Below are 17,482 nucleotides of genomic sequence, written 5' to 3' on the forward strand. Positions count from 1 at the left end.
CAGGCCGTACCTCGGGATCCTTATTCCACTGCACGACGTACTCCCAGCAGCAGTGCGCGTGCAGCACGTCCAGCTCCAGGCTGCAGGGGAACTGCGTGTAGGCCAAGTGCAGCAAGTCTGAAAGTCATGGGGGGAGGCACGTAGGACTCTTGTCTGAGGAAAGCTCTGTCCAGCCCCTGCCCTGCATTTCCTGCTGTCCTGGGTTCAGGTCTTACCTGGTATGGCTCCCAGGTCCGTCTCCACCTCCGTCATCTCGGATAAACCTCTGCTGCTACCTTCTTTGGGTTCGTCTGGGTTTTCTGCATCTCTTTCTTTATTAGCCCATTTTAAAACTTCAGGACTTAAGTCCTGTTTAAATATCCACTTGGCTACACTGTCTGCAATGCCACCTACAGTTTGGAGACACGAAGGAAAATGAAAGCTGGCATCATTTCCCAAAAAGAGTCCACACAAGCGCAGGATCTGAATTTCCACACCAGGAGTTCCCTGGTGGCTCAGCGGGTTAAGGACCCGACATGGTCAGTGCTGTGGCTTGGGTCACTGCTATGGAGTGCGTTCTATTGGGTTCTATCCCTGGCCCTGGAAACTTATGCTGTGGGCACAGCCAAAAAAATAAATAAGTAAATATATTTCCACAGGATGAGACCTACATGCCACCTTGTTTGAAGCCAGGCAGCGACCCCAAAGCCATGAAATTTGCTGCATCGGACCGTCCACCACGCACCGTGAGGGCAGGTGGGCAAGCGGCTCTCTAAGGGCACCTCTGCACTCGCATAAAATAGCAGGTAGACATTAACGCGTACATGTCTACACGCCAATACTCTCCATGTCACAATCTGAAGAGGCACCACACCAGACACAGGGGAGGCACGGAGACGTTCTGACAACCCTTTCGTCTGTACATCAGTGAAACCAGGCTGACGAGCAGGAGTCTCGGGTCTGGGCGTCTTAGGGCAAAACACTCCTCTGAAGACCCAACTACCTTTTGCCTAAATGGAATTTCTAGTTAGTTAACAAGATGAAGCTCTACCACAGATCAGCCATCAATATAATTATAAATTAAAGAAGGCTTTCAGGATGAAGAGTCCTGTCCATGACCTGAAATAAATACCTCCCTCTATAATTTACTAAAACCTTTTCTCCCAGTCTTTCCTCCTAGTGTGCTTCAAACATAAACATTTCTACAAAAAGAAGGCCTCGCAGTAAAATCCTAAGTATCGCTGGAAATACATGAGAGCGGTGTCCTGGGGGGTCCAGGTTCTTGGGTTCGGCCTCTGACTTCTTTGACAATTTCCATCCAGAACCAAGCCCCCGATGCTGCTGCTCAGGGGAATATGAAAACGGCCTCCTCCCACTTCACCAGGGGGCAGCGTGGAGTAGAGTTTATACTTTTAAAATGTTCACGGGTCTTATAAGGAATGAAAAAACGAGTTCACTACATAAAAGCTACAAATGCCTGGGTCTTTATGAACCCAGAAATACAGTCATTCCAGTATCAAATGCCTGACGGAGCGGCTGCTAAGAGGAGAGTAGTCTACGTAAATGTCAACACTTGAGAGGCTTATGGTCCTGCGCGATCTAAAGACAGGAACCCGCAGGCTCCTGGAGCAGGAGGAAGTGATGAGCATCGGAAGAGAGGCTCCAAGCTCGCGGGAATCAGGAGGAGAAGGGGGTGTGCAGGGAGCGGGGCCTGAACGGGCTCTTGGAGGAGGAGGCAGCCTCTGAGCCGGGCTCCGAAGACGAGGAGGATTTAGGCGCCAGGAGAGGGAGCAGCTGGACCACTGAGCCCCAGAAACGCGGGTCCCAGAGGTCTCACCGAACTCCCACCCAGCAACAGGCGAGCGGGACGTGGACGTGAGTGGGTTCAAAGCCGAAGGTGCCTGGGGGGCAGCCTGAGAGCTTCCACTGAACCGCCCCGTCTCCACCTCAGTCCCTCAGACCCGTAAAAATTACGGACAGGCCCGAGGACCCTGAGCTTACAGGTGACACTTAGCAAGCATCACGGTTTTAGAAATTAAAACGGAAAATGTTGAAAGTATTGTTATTAGTTCATTTTAAAGGTAAAAGAGTAAACCCCTTACATGTTAGCATTTTTGTGACAATAACTAAGTCAGCCAAAGCGAAGCAAGGTATTTGGTGAGGGGAGGGGACCGCCCTTCGGCAAATCTCTTGAAAGGCCAGGCAGCTCAGCCTTCCCGCACCGTCATCTGGGCTCTCGGTTGACGCGCAGGAGGAAGAGCCGACCTGACACAGACGCGAAACTGGAAAAAGAGGATCTGCCCACATCGTGAGAACCGTGGCTAATTTTCTAAAGCAGCTGGTAGTTCCTGAGCGAGGAAGTGACAGGACCAGACTTGGAGAAGACGAGCTGAGGAGAAGTATGTCGTGGGTTATTTATTTATTTATTTATTTTTTCTTTTTAGGGCCACACTTGCCTCACGTGGAAGTTCCCAGACTAGGGGTCTAATCGGAGCCGTAGCCACCCGTCTATACCACAGCCACAGCAACGCAGGATCGGAGCCGCGTCTGCAACCTACACGGCAGCTCATGGCAATGATGGATCCTTAACCCACTGATCGAGGTCAGGGATCAAACCCACGTCCTCATGGACACCATGTCGGGTTCTCAAGCTGCTGAGCCACAACAGGGACTTGGTTTTTACTTATTTTTAAAGTCTGAGTGTATTTCTTTGTCGTTATACTTTCAGTCGTTTCTGTAAAGAACAAGTCCCAGAAGCCCGTACAATCAAGGTACAGCCACGGGGACACCAACGCCCGGAAGCCCAGTTACCTCTTCCGCCCTCTAAGAGCTTCTTAACCGAGAGCCTTGGGAGCGGCTCAGCCTGCAGTGAAGAGCCCCTGGCGGTTGAGGGGTTCACTCTGCTGTGCAGCAGCGTCTGGAGCAGGAGGCAGTCCTCCAGCTGCTTCAGCAGGAGCTTCCAGTACTCGGTGTCGAGAGAGAGGGCCTCCCAGGAATCGGTGAGCGCCTCCGAGTCGGGACCCAGACCCACCTGCGAAAACTAATGGAAATGCACCGCTGAGACGCGGCCCGGACGCTGGGCCAGCATTAACCCCAACGAGCTTCTAGCCTCACGGCCGATGGGGCGACAGGACAGGCCGCACAGCGACATCCAGGCCCGTGTCCTCTGCCTGCACCGGGGAGGCATCAGGAGCAAGCCTGGACGCGCAGACTCAGGGCCACACGGTGGAGTCTGGACTGGACCGAGGGCCCTGCTGGGGGGCCCCCTGCTGCCAGCAGCATGCACGGCACAGACCACAGGACCCTGCTGCAAGCACACAGCTTTCCCTGCCTGCATCAGGCACGATGGGCCATCAGAAAGCACTCATCAACACAAGCCAGCGCATCTCAAACTCCTCCTGCTCCCTATCACACACACCTTAAGCCAGTCATATTAAATAATTCAGTCCAGTGGAGGTCCCGTCATGGCTCGGCGGAAACAAACCTGACTAGCCCCCATGAGGATGTAGGTTCGATCCCTGGCCTCGATCAATGGGTTAAGGATCTGGCGTTGTTGTGTAGCTCCGATTCGATCCCTAGCCCCAGAACTTCCATATGCTGTGGGTGCGGTCCTAAAAACACACACACAAAAAAAAAAAAAAAAAAAAAAAATTCAGACCCGTGACTACTGAGACCGACACTGTTGCATGAATCTGTTCAGAACTATGTGTTTTATCCAATGTAATGGAATATCCCCCTAGAAAAAATTATTTCTCTACCATGAGACAGAAGTGCTATTAGTCTTCTTTTTTAAAATAAATTTTTGTCTTCAAGAGATGAGGAAAAGCCACAAAGCCAATGGTCAACAGGGAAATGGTGAGTCATTCAACGCTACCTGTCAAAACCACTTTGGCTTAGAAGAGGGGTACAAATACAGTTGTATTCAGAGCTGGAAGAAACCTCAGAAACAACGCCGTCTAACCCAGATCCTTTGGAGCAGGAAACTGAACCAGGATCCCCAGCTGTGGGCAGAGAGCAGCTCCCCGCTCTCCAACTCCATGCCTGGCCCCTTCCGCCACCACGTGGAGAACAAGTTCAAGTGTGCGTGTCATCTGAATAAACAAAAACGGTGCCTCTCACCCCTCGAGAGACAGATGACCTGCTGGACACACATTTCAGCTCCGAGGTGCTGCACAACACGGAAGGCAACGCAGCCCAGGAGGAGCTGACTGGCGAGGGGCCCTTCCGGCCACCCCCTGCCCACTCACCTTCTTCTCGGTCAGGCTGTTGGATATCTGCACGGCCACGGCGTGCCCGACGTGCGCCGACAGCAGGGCAGCCCCGCTGTTCTCAGACTGGATGCAGGCTGCACGCATCTGCTGCCACCAAGGGGACACTGACTGGGAGTCCCAGGTCTCCTCGATGGCCACTGCAGGCAAGAGGGAAGGGAAAGAAGCTTGTAGCTTGGATCTTGGGTTGTCTGTCCAACCTCTGAGGTTAAGCATAACATGAAAACTAAATCCCCTGGACTCCCCCTGTGGCCTGCATCATAACGATTCAGCATTGTCTTTGCAGCGTGGCCACGGCGTCAATCCCTGGCCCAGGAACTTCCACATGCTACCGGTGTGGCCACATGTTAAAAAAAAAAAAAAAAAAAAGTTCACCTTGTGGCTCAGGGGTAACGAATCCGCCTAGCATCCACAAGGATGCAGGTTCGATCCCTGGCCTCGCTCAGTGGGTTAAGGATCTGACGTTGCCATGAGCTGTGTTGTAGGTCAGAGATGTGGCTTGGATCCTGCGTTTGCTGTGGATATGGTGGAGGCCGGAGGCTACAGCTCTGATTCGACCCCTAGCCTGAGAACCTCCATATGCTGCAGGTGCGACCCTAAAAAACAAAAAAAGAAAAACACTAAATACACACTGATGCATCTGTAGGTTTCTGAATCAATCTACCATTTATTTTCTTCAGAACGCTTCTAGTCCATTGATTTACGCTGCTGGTCACCTTGCTTTGAATCAGCTGTGCATCCCTGTATGGAATATTCTCACTGTCACTGAGAAGTATTCCTGAATGCTTTAATATAACAGAGCACTGTTCTCATTGTGCCAAAAATAGTTGGAAAACTATTACCTCCACCAAAAGCCATTCGATTCACTCATTAAGAAAATGCACTCTTCCTCTCGTCTTTGAGGTTGATGCAAAGTACAATTTTACGTTTTCGGAAAGCACTCTCTGAATGCATTAAGAGCTTTCTATGAACACACAAAAGGATCTCCCTGGTGAAATGTTCTGTACACTCTCGTCTCCTTTTGTTAGCAAGTATCCTCCCTCCCCATTTTCGTGGAACTTCCACCCTGATCTTCGTTCCCGGAGCGGGAGCCCAGCGTCCTGAGGGGCCGCCCCACAGCGTGCTTACCTTTCATCTTGCTCAGAAGGTGCAGCATCGTGTAGAGACAGCGGACAGACTGCGGTCTGTTCAAAATATCTTTCTCCTTCGAAAGCCAAACGCTCAGGAGCAGAGACTGAAATCAGATTCAAATCCTTTTCAGTCTAAAAATACATTTACCGTAAATACAAGATCTTGCCCTTTTCTAGAGAGCACGCATGTGCGCATAAGGGACTCAGTCTCAGGTGCCGAAGTAAGTGCTTGCTGGTGCCAGGATGTGGGGCGAGGGCTGAACGGGGGGTCCTTCTACCTTAGAGATGCTCTGCTACCTGTCGGGATCTAAACCCCCCTCCCCCGTGTCCACCACTTCTTTGGGTTAAGGACGACCCTTCAGTCCAAGCCTCCAACAAGGAGCAAATCAAGCAAAAAGGACACGACCACGTGACTGCGGACATGGCTGGCTGGCAAGGAGCCACAGGGCCATCTGTCATGACCGGAAGGCCTGGAGCTGCGGCTCTAGCCCTGGCCTTGGCCGTGTGAAGACACTGGGGCTAGGCAGTGGCCACCGAATATGTACAACTATCAAACTCCCACTTGTTAAGTCACTAAACAAGTCATGAGACACAGATTTTAAACAAAAGCTCTTAAATCAACAGAAGTGATTTTTAAGAACAAGCATATCCACTTAAACATAAAACACTTAAGTAGATTTATAAAATTTGAACTCAGATAATTCTGGGCTAATGAGAAATTTAAAGGCATGGTGTCATGCCTGTAAGTACTGGTGTGTGTCAAAGGCCTTGATCACTTGTAATTCTGCAGTGCTTTTATGTTGGTTTTTTTTTAAAACTCTAAAACAAAAGGTTGACTATCAGTTTAAATGCTTTAGTACAAACAATTTTCAAAAATCAAGAGTAGAAACTTGGGCATCTATCCAGACAAAACTTTCATTCAAAAAGATCCATGCACCGCTACGTTCATAGCAGCACTATCCACGATAGTCAAGACATGGAAACAACCTAAATGTCCATCGACAGATGATTGGATGAAGAAGATCTGGTATATACACCCAATGGAATACTACTCAGCCACAAAAAGGACAAACTAATGCCATTTGCAGCAACGTGGATGGAACTAGAGATGCTCATACTAAGTGAAGTCAGTCAGAAAGAGAAAAAAACAAATACCATATGATAGCTCTTATTTGTGGAATCTAATATATGGCACAAATTAACCTATTTACAGAAAAGAAACAAACTCATGGACTTGGAGAACAGACTTGTGGTTGCTGACGGGGAGAGGGAGGGAGTGGGATGGACTGGGAGTTTGGGGTTAGTAGATGCAAACTACTGCATGTGGAGTGGATAAGCAATGAGGTCCAGCTGTACGGCACAGGGAACTCTATGCAATCCCTTGGGATAGACCACGATGGAAGACAGTATGAGAAAAAGAATGTATGTATAACTGGATCAGTATGCGGTACAGCAGAACCTGACCCAACACTGGAAATCAACTACACTCTAATAAAAAAAAAATTAAGAATAGGAAGTTGAAGAAGTATGTGGAGGAAATTAACTCTGGAGAATGAATGACCCAAGGACCATCAGGACTCGACAGGCGTGTCACCCCACTCGATCCTAAGAGCCCCTTGTGACAGGGCTCATTGCTCAGCTTTTACAGAGAATGAAAAGGAGAAGTAACGTACCTAGCACCATACAGTCAGCGAGTTAAAACTAAAGTATGAACCTAGAGCTGCCTGATTTTAATACACATTTTCCTCTCAAAAAATTTATACAGGTGTATATGCGTATACAAGCACATCTCAATTTACATATGTACATAATTTTATGAATATGAAAATACACAAGCGCCTTTTCTTAAAGCGAAGTGCTCTATTTCCACCTTTTTTGGGTTTAACTCCGGGCCCTTTTTTTTAACCCTTTCCTGTCTCCCCCTCTATCAGCCTCCCTCTACTCCATCTTCATTTTTATATTTTATAACCAAGCATGTCCTTTCAAATCTGCCCTCGTATTCCCAGACAATGACAATGCCAACAGCAGTAAATGCTCATGGGTGTGTGGAGCTCACCACGTGCCAAGCCACTAAGGCCTTTGTGAGCACAGAGTGTTGCAGAGGGGGCACCGTGAGGGGAGCTGTCGCTGCGACAGAAGTGGACTGACGTTCGACCACGCCCACGCCACCTGCTCCACAGCCTCCTGTGTCGTCCTCGAGAGGCAGACTAAGCTTATGTACCATTTATCAAGGCCAGTGCCTCTCGCCCACACTTCCCCTTAACCTCGCCCAGCACCTGCTCTGGTTGCGAGGCAGGCCGAAAGAGGCTGCCTGCACAGCCACAGAGACCTTCCAGCGTCACCTGGAAGGTGCCCCATCTCGGTGCTTTGCGCACACACGTGCCAGGAAGCAAAGCAAAAGGGAACGGCGGGGGCTGCTGGGACTCCTCTTCTGGGTTCACGGCTAAGTGGCCCTTAGATGCGCCCCGATGAACTCTGGACACAGAACACGGGACCTCGGCTTGGGTGAAGCCTACACCCACGCTGCAGCACCAGGTTTTCAAACGCGCTGTGGGGTCAGTGTTGCTCAAAGCTCGATTCGTGTCCCCAGCAGCAACAGAGTTTCAGAGTGCTCAAAGAGACGGCCCACCCAAAGGGTTATTTTAAGCTGCCTTTAAAGACTTTAAATGTCATGCCTTTGCTCTCTCGTCACAGGAGGCACTCTTCTACTTCCCCAGCCACCCGCTTCCCCAGCCGCCACCACCTTTAGCGAATTCTGAAACACACACACAGAAATCCTTGTTCTTCCCCTGACCTCTCCTTCCTGTCTCTCCGATCCACCCTGCCTTCTGCCTCTTGCCCAACCAGGTCATCTTTGCTTATAAGCCAAAGGGTGTCCTTGCATTTGATAAACACGAAAAGTTTCAAATCAGTTAAGCTTTATCTGTGTGTAGGTCCGAGTGAAACAGAGGAAGCCACAGGTGCCGTACGAACACAATGACAGAGTTTTAGAATCCCTTAGAAATGACAGAAAGCTTTTCTCGTAAACTTAAGGAATAACTAAGGGTGAAAGGAGAAAAATAACCACAAAGGAGAACAGAGAAGGTAATTCAAATACTCAGAGAACACACAAAGACGTATCTAACAGTAAAAGGCAGTGCATGGAAGGCTCCAATCTCCAGACGAGAAAAGAGACGACAAGAGAGCCTTTCAAAACATCACAGCAAAGAACGTCAGATTATATTATTCATGCCTAATGTAAACATCCATCTTATACATTCGCATATTATAAATGTGAATTCTGGTATTGTATAAATGTCACAGTCTGACATATTATCAGATGACATTTGAATAAAAGACCTTGAATAACAGAAATCTGGAGCAGAAATTTAGTGACTTCCTCTAATCAAGCGGTATCAGAGACTTGTTAAAACGTCCACCTAAGAATGAAACAGAAACTCCCCTGGGTCCTTGGTGGGTGTTTCTGACGCCCAATGAGCTTTTGCCGTTGGCGAAGTATCCTCTCCTGTAACACTCACAGCCTCCTGCTCTAATCCTGCACTCAATGGAAACGCTGGCAGACAGAACGCAAGGAAACCATCTGGTAGCCTTGCTGCCTTTACGTAAAAGACATCTATTTTGTCAGTCTTTTGGATGAGCCCCGTTTTCTAATCTTTCCTAAAAACTAGGGTCTGTTTTATGTTACAGAATCTGAAACTTGACACAACTCCAATGTAGATAATTAGTTTTAAACGTTGCGGAAAAACTATCAGCTGTCTCCTGTGAATTACACTATCTGTGCTTATCATAGATCTAGAAATCGTTCCAAATTAAAAAAATGTATAGAACCTACATTAAGTCCAAGTTTTTCCATGAACATAATTCCAATAAAACTACTGTTTAAACTATTTCAGAAGAAAAAAACTTTTCAGAAAATAACTGATCAGAAAATAGGAAGAGCATTTCAAATAGTGTCTTTATAACACTAATAATAAATTTTGCTGAAAGTGTTATCACTTTTTATTCATGATTTTTATACTGTCTAACTCCTGAGAGTCTATTACTCTTTTAATACAACAGAAGTTAATCTATTCTCTTTAAAAAACCTATCTGAAATTTGGAGTTCCCATTGTGGTGCAATGGAAACTAATCTGACTGTATCCATGAGGACGCAGGTTCGATCCCTGGCCTCACTCAGTGGGTTAAGGACTTGGCGTTGCTGTGAGCTGTGATGTAGGTTGCAGATGCGGCTTGGATCCTGCATTGCTGTGGCTGTGGTGTAGGCTGGCAGCTACAGCTCCGACTTGACCCCTAGCCTGGGTAACTCCATATGCTGGAAGTGTGGCCCTAAAAAGCAAAAAAACCCCATAAAACCTGTCTGAAATTTAATACCTCAGAAAAACGTGCCTGGTCTGTTTCAGCACTGGTACTGCCTGGCTGGGAAGGAGCCAGACGTGGGCAGAGCGCGTCCTTACTGCTGGGACACAGACCCCTGCGCTTTATCCTCCGGAAGCTGGACGGCTGAGCCTAGCCCAGGGGTGCGGGCTGCCACTTCCTCCGATCACTGGGACCACAGCAGCCCAGCAGGCTTTTTAAACACTGGGCTTATTGTACCTCCATCTTCTTCCTTCAATTCTTGGGCTCCGTGTGTTTTGTTTAGTTTTAAGAGTCGTTCCTCCTCCTCTTCCCATTCATGACGATGGATTATAGGCTTTAAGCGAAAATGCCTTCTTACCTACTTCTCCCTTCTACTCAGGATTCATGGTAGGATTTTTAAAAATTACTTAATTTTAAATTGCTTAAAAAAGCACACTATACTTAAGATACTTGGAAAACCTAGACATGAAATATTTGTCTGGAAACAGCAAAGGAAAAAAGTTCAATCATTTGGAATGTGTCAAATAAAGACTCTTAAGAGATGGTTTCTTAAAAATAATTTTAGTTTTTTTTTTTCCCCTTTGGTTGCACCTGTGGCATGCAGAAGTTCCTAGGCCAGAGACTGAACCCGTGCCACAGCAGCGAAATTTCTTTTAGGCCAGCCATGGGATACACTGGTTACAACTTACAGAGAATGAGAACAAAAGATAGTATGATTCAACTAACTGCGGTGATTACAAATTTCCTTGATCACTTTTAGAAAGTGTCCCTGTATGTTCTAAGATACGCCTTAGATGATGCTAACACAACGGTAAGAAAAAGACGGCCCCCCTGGATGACACTGAGGGGGAAGCAGAGCATCCAGCCACCAGAACTCTTACCAAGAGCAGCTGGGGGCTCAGTCCCACCGACTCCAACGTGCGACACATGTCCTCTGCGGAGCTCTCTCCACGCAAACACTTCCAGAAAAAGAAGCTGCCTGCGGAAATGAAAACAACGCACATTAACCACTGACTGCTCATCATCTGCACGAACGATCTTCCTGAACTTCAGCCTATATCGCAGAGGAGCCGAACAATGTGAGAGACGAGAAGTCAGCGGTTCACAAAAGCAAAGGCAAAGCAAAGTCCACGGGTAACACTGTCCCCCAAGAACAGTCATTAACTCATGGAGACCTTATGACATAGCGCCTACTGTCCAGAGGCTCTCTGGGTGACTGTAAACCATCCATTACATTCCTGGGTGAATCAACTTCAAACCAAGCTGAGTCTTGGAGCTGCTTGCTGAAGGTTCCTCCGAAGCTCTCTTCTGGAAGACAGAGGAGCCAAGGAGCAGTTTACCAGCCCACCTACCTAAAGCCACACACTCCTCTTCGCCCGTCTTCTTCACGCTGATCACATCCTTCTCAGAGTCTAAATATTCCAGGAAGGTTTTGACAGGCAGCACGCCATCCTTGTCATCAGAGAAGCGGACAGCAGCCCTGCTGTTCTCTTGTTTGTATTTCTCCAACAATGCCTGGAGCTTGAGGAGGTCTTTCTCATCAAGCCTGAGTAACACAGCCAAGTCCTTAAAAAGAGGGGGGAAAAGTTCTGAGTGACCACATCTCTTTCTACGACTCTGCCAGATGCGTCCACGCTGCCCTATGGGCACGAGATGACTTTTTAACGAATGTGACAGCTATGCTGTACTCTGCTTAAAACACTTCACTCTCAGTTCACGGGGACCAAGTCATTTAGATAAACTCATGTTAAAACACTAAATATTAGTAAAATTACCATTTTTAGAATGTTTTTGAGCTTATTCTGTCCTCTTCTAAAATGTTTCAATTGTAATAACCACGTATTATTGCTTAATCAGAAAACACTTTTAAAGATGTCAACTGCCAACTCTCGTGATTCCGAGAAAAATGAAAACGATTTGAAATTTAACAGTTATTTATTAAGCAGCATACACACTACAAAATAAAAGCAGTGGAGCCCAGTCCTCACTATATCTTCAGAGAACTCCTCCATGAGGCTCTGAGGGCTGCAGAGACACCATCTGCCAGTCCTTCAAAGTATTTTATATACCTTATAAATGTAGGTATTTTTGATATATTTACATATACCTTCTATCTTAGATACCTTATAAGATGAAAGGACATCTTCTGATACTACTATTATTCTTCTAAATTAGGGACAAGCACACACACACACACACGCTTTAAAGACCATAAATTAGCTATAACAAGCAAAACTTTCTAATCGTGGACATGCTCCACGATTAAAGCTGCATTCAAAAACAAGAGTAGTTTGGAGTTCCCATCGTGGCTCAGCAGGAAAGAATCTGACTAGCATCCATGAGGATGCAGGTTCAATCCCTGGCCTCGTTCAGTGAGTTAAGGATCTGGCGTTGCCGTGAGCTGTGGTGTAGGTCGCAGACACGGCTCGGATCCCGAGTTGCTGTAGCTGTGGTGTAGCCTGGCAGCTGTAGCTCCAAATCGACCTCTAGCCTGGGAACCTCCACATGCCACATGGGTGCAGCCCTAAAAAGACAAAAACAAAACAAAACAACAACAGAGCATAGTAAGTTCAACATTCTAGCAAAAATAATATAAACTTAGCAGCAAGGCATAGAAAGCCAGCAGGGGTTCTTGTAAAGAAAATACACCTTTACACTTCAAGAAAATCTTAATATTCTACTTTTTTACTTCTAATTTAAAAAATAAAAAATAACCAAAAGATTATCTTGTATAATTAGTCATGGGATTACTCACATTGTCGGAGAATGGTGTGTCCGAATGAAAATCAAGGGAGTTTAACTGACTGACAGACTCATAAAGATGGAGTAATTTCAATTTATTGGCACAAAACTGTAGCAATCCTTCATCAACAGACTCGAGCTCTACGAGGGAGAAGGAAAAAAATACATTAAAGAGAAACAGTTAATAGACTGATAAAAAGGCTTTTCATTAAATCTCTTAACATCACATAATTCCTTGAGGTGCTATTTTATTGAATATTGGGACGCTTAAGCTCTAACAGATTAAGAAGGCAAAAATCAATTTCTCCATCATGGCAAACCACCTAAATTTTTTTTTTTGAAGTAGGATGCTGGATCACGACCCTCATGGGATTACTCATGATTGGTAATCATGAGTCATTTATTTATTTAGTCTCTTTTTGTCTTTTAGGGCTGCACCCGAGGCATATGGAGGCTCCCAGGCTAGGGGTCCAATCAGAGCTGTAGCCACCGGCCTATACCACAGCCACAGCAATGCAGGATCTGAGCTGCGTCTTCAATTTACACCACAGCGCATGGCAACGCCAGATCCTTAACCTACTGATAGAGGCCAGCGATCGAACCCGCATCCTCATGGGTGCTAGTCAGGTTTGTTAACCACTGACCACGATGGGAACTCCAAGACATCCACATTTTGTAATGGAATAAGGTGCTCTAGTGGCGGGGGGGGGGGGGGGGGGCAGAAAAGAAAGCAAAGAAGAAATATTTTAGTCTAGTCCTCAAATAAAACAAGTGATTTGCAAACAGGTTTGAAAATCCTCTCCCCGCCCCTTAAGGCATGTGTTGTCTACTATGCTCCTGAGCCAAGACCAACACAAAGTTCCCTGGCTCCTCTTCCTATCATGCGGACAAGACATCAGAAGTCAACCAGAAACCACGGATGGTGACAGATGTACCCTCAAGAAAGGCTGGCCGGGAGACCCAAGCAGAATCCCACTTTGTATGCTCGTATCGGTCAGGGTGTCTCAAGGTTAATGCTGGAAAAATATTCACCCTCTATATAATACATTCCTGTACGATAATATAAATATTTATTTCTAATACCCAACAAATATTTATTTTTTTTAAAAGGCAGACACTGAAAACCCCCAGGAACTCTGAGACAGCAGCGTGGAAGACTGTCCAGGTTCTTAGAGCCAGAATAAAACCCAGCATGCTCAATACCCCCTTTTTTGGGAGTCTCATTTATGGGCAGAACTTGAAACCAGTGATGATGTTACAGAATCCTAACAGTGGTGTTTGGTTTACTCCTGGTTCAGAGCAAGATAATTTTTATTTTAATTTTTAAATTTTTTTTCTTTCTTTTTTTTCAGCCGCACCTGTGGACTATGGAAGTTTCTGGGCCAGGGATCGAATCCGAGCCACAGATGTAGCAATGCCAGATCCTTAACCTGCTGTACCACCGTGGGAACTCCCAAGATAGCTTTTTTTTTGTCTTTTCAGGGACACACCTGAGGGATATGATTCCCAGGTTAGAGGTCTAATGGGAGCTGCAGCTGCCGGCCTACACCACAGCCACAGCAATGCCAGATCTGAGCCTCACCCGAGACCTAAGACACAGCTTGCGGCAAAACAGGATCCTTAACCCACTGAGCGAGGCCAAAGATCGAACCCATATCCTCATGGATACTCGTCGGGTTTGTTCACACTAAGCCACAACAGGGAACTCCAAGATAACTTTTAATTTAATTAATTTTGATATTTTTAAAGGCTTAGGGGATAGAGGCACTTTCTAAGTGTACTGCGCTTTAAAAGAAGTGTTCTAATAAGTTCTATGCACTAAGGAGTTCAGTATTTACTGAAAGTCAGCTTCGCATATGTGTGGGGAAAAAAATCTCAAAATCAGGATGCTTCAAGTCTTGAGAAGCAGCATATTATGATCTGTGTCTTAAGCCATTTTAAGTCGGCCTAAATACAAATATCATTAAATGCGAAACTGACTTCATGTACTTTACACAACAAGCAAAAAAAAAAAAAAAAAAATCACAATTAGATGAAGTCAGTACACCACATACCACATTTCTGATTGATGTCAGGAATTCAGAACAAACTAAATTTTGCTAGTTCGGCTGGATAGAATATGGAGTTACAATCCCAGTTAGAGATATAATTCTTTTCCAGAAAAATAAATTCTGAACAATAAAACACAATCAGAAAACTCAGACCTGGTAATGTAACCACAGTCTGTGATTCTCAAAGTCCTAGCTCCGTTCGTGTGGGAAGAGGAAATGCAGATTCTACACATGCAGAGAACATTAATCAAAGCAAAGATTTAGGAGTTCCCGTCGTGGCACAGTGTTAACGAATCCGGCTAGGAACCATGAGATTGCAGGTTCGGTCCCTGCCCTTGCTCAGTGGGTTAATGATCCGGCGTTGCCGTGAGCTGTGGGAGCGGCCCAAAGAAATAGCAAAAAGACAAAAAAAAAAAAAAAAAAAAAAAGCAAAGATTTAAAAAAAAACCATTATCTTGGTCAAAACGACATTACGTAATGTTCCACCTACAGAAATCTCTCTCTTTCCATAAAGTTAAACAAAACACAATGGAGCAAGAGCACCTGGCTGCTTTTTGCTTCCCAGGGGCTATCTTGTGCTCCGCCGCCCCCCAGAGTGGCTTTCAGGCCTCTCCACAGCTATCGTCACTTCCCATCTTCTCCACTGGTACCTTTCCTCCCAGGAGACAGATTCAGAGGAAGACCACTTACAGCGAGAAACAGAGTCAGCATCTTCAGAGAAAGCTCAGGGGAGACACACTGAATAGGGTTTAAAAAGGCCACAAGACTAAAGGCGTGAAACATGTTCCCTTCCTTCTAATGTATTACTCCACATTAAAGTAACATGATGGCTTTATAAGCGGTTAACACTTTCCATAATCAGAGCTAGGAAATTTAAGGTGAGACCATAACCTTCAATCAGTACAAACCGTATTACCTTGATTTTTTAAAGAGTCCATTAAAGTCTGCGTGATATTTTTAAGGCAGGAAAATGGTAAACGTTCACTTGCCAAAATGCTCTCCAACGCCTAGAAGAAAGATATCGAGCCATTCGATCATTAGAGAGCAATGATGTTATTTTTTAAAATTTAACATTTATGCCTACACTTTCGCTAGCCCGAGCTGCAAAGGGGAGCTCCATGTTTTAACATGTTTCAGTACATCGACCTCAAAATGAAAGCTGCATCCTAAGTAATATGTCATCAATGTGATGTCAGGCCAAATGTGGCACAGTGACCAAAAGTCTGGACTGCGAAGGAGCCAACTAGAGGGCGAGTGATGGTCAACAGAATGGCCGAGACAAGGCAGAAGGAGAGAGAAGGCGACTCACCAGTAAGCCTCTGAGTAAGTCTGACTCTACGGGCGCGGATGCAAAGCGGACACTGCCGGGTCAGGAATGAGAGCGGACCGCACCTTAATTAGTGCCTGATTTCCGCACGGGGGCAGGGCAGGCTGAGGCCACAGGCCAGGCCAGATGTGCATCCTCCCCACTTCCTGCCCCCCAGGAGACAGCGCAGAGGCTGCACCCCCATCCAACCCTCTGTCCATGCCCCAAGCAGCAACCTTGGGAATCAGCAACAGTTTAGACACAGCACTCAGGTTGTATTTAGCCTTGCATAGGAGCACATTAAACTGGATTTTGACCAATGAGATTTTTTTTTTTGTCTTTTCTATGGCCACACCTGCTGCATTGAAGGTTCCCGGGCTAGGGGTCTAATCGGAGCGGGAGCCGATGGCCTACACCACAGCCACAGCATTGAGGGATCTGAGCTGCGTCTGCAACCTACAGCACAGCTCACGGCAATGCCAGATCCTTAACCCACTGAGCAAGGCCAGGGATTGAACCTGCAAGCCCATGGTTCCTAGTTGGATTTGTTAACCAATGAGCCACGATGGGAACTCCCCAATGAGATTAAATAGTGTTAAAAAGCAGGCTAACCATGTGGCAGGAGACAAATGTCAGATTGTAACAACTCTGTTCCTGGAGGAGGAAAGGTGGAAGGGGCGGCTCAGAGGCCCCCGCACGGAGGGTATAAAGAAGGTGACCCAAAGAGGCAAGTGTCTGGAAAATGTGTCTGCTTCTCTTCTATCTACGCTTACAGAAACTAGCAGCTGGCTCACTGTCCCTCATTCAGCATCTCCAAGTCTACACTGGCTTCTTTTCTCTCTCTCTCTCTCTCTCTCTTTTTTTTTTTTTTTTTTTTTGTCTTTTAAGGCTGCACCCAGAGCATATGGAGGTTCCCAGGCTAGGGGTCAAATCGGAGCTGCAGCTGCCGGCCTACACCACAGCCACAGCAACACAGGATCTGAGCCTCGTCTGTGACCTATACCACAGCTCAGGGCAATGCCGGATCCTCAACCCACTGATCGAGGCCAGGGATCAAACCCGTGTCCTTCATGGATACTAGTTGGGTTCGCTAACCGCGGAGCCACTACAGGAACTCCTCTTTTCTCTCTTAATTGTTGTAAAACAATACACAACTTTCACTATTAGGTTGTCTAGCATTTTTTATAAAGTTCATAGCTTTACACAAAATTCAGTAGTATAGTAAAAAACAAAAAAAAAAAAAGTCTGCAGATTTTGAAAACAAATGTATGGTTACCACAAAGAAGCAGGGTGGTGGGAGGGGTAGGGCTGGACTGGGGGGTGGAAGCGGCAAAGGCACACTTCTGGACATGGAACGGGTGGGAAGCTATGACTAAGACACAAGAAATAATGCAAAAACAAGCAGAGCTGACCCTCTGTGGCCATAGTTCTGTATCTGCGATGCAATCAATCATGGACGGAAAATATTTGAAAAGAAAAAATTCCACAAAGTTCCAAAAAGCCAGACTTGAATCTGCGGCACACCTGCACTATGGGCATCGCACTTAGGGCCGGGTATCTGGTACCTCGTGTTCAGTATCCCGAGTCACCCAGAGATGATTTCCAGAGCACAGGAGGCTGTGCGCAGGTTATAGGCGAACACTAGGCCAG

The 17,482-nt window shown here is 46.4% G+C and overlaps 1 protein-coding gene across 7 annotated transcripts in view; it reads right to left on the minus strand.

The window, feature by feature from the left end:
• RAB3GAP2 (RAB3 GTPase activating non-catalytic protein subunit 2) overlaps nt 1-17,482 on the minus strand; it is a 95,567-nt gene that overhangs the window by 15,269 nt on the left and 62,816 nt on the right. For all 7 annotated transcript variants that reach the window (XR_002336186.2, XM_003130506.6, XM_084979145.1 and 4 more), the window contains 9 exons: nt 15,443-15,533; nt 12,489-12,616; nt 11,086-11,299; nt 10,615-10,712; nt 5,376-5,481; nt 4,227-4,387; nt 2,791-3,019; nt 216-389; nt 11-117 (listed from right to left, as the gene is read on the minus strand). Coding sequence is in view for 6 of the 7 variants with exons in the window: in XM_003130506.6 (XP_003130554.3) it covers nt 11-117; nt 216-389; nt 2,791-3,019; nt 4,227-4,387; nt 5,376-5,481; nt 10,615-10,712; nt 11,086-11,299; nt 12,489-12,616; nt 15,443-15,533 (1,308 nt within the window). In the remaining variant the exon portion in view is untranslated. The remainder of the gene's footprint in view (nt 1-10; nt 118-215; nt 390-2,790; nt 3,020-4,226; nt 4,388-5,375; nt 5,482-10,614; nt 10,713-11,085; nt 11,300-12,488; nt 12,617-15,442; nt 15,534-17,482) is intronic.

Source organism: Sus scrofa, chromosome 10, assembly GCF_054392235.1.
Source record: "Sus scrofa isolate SSC_HxYL_T2T_F1_AM1 chromosome 10, Sscrofa_HxYL_maternal_Yorkshire_Landrace_v2.0, whole genome shotgun sequence".
Classification (NCBI taxonomy): Eukaryota; Metazoa; Chordata; class Mammalia; order Artiodactyla; family Suidae; genus Sus; species Sus scrofa.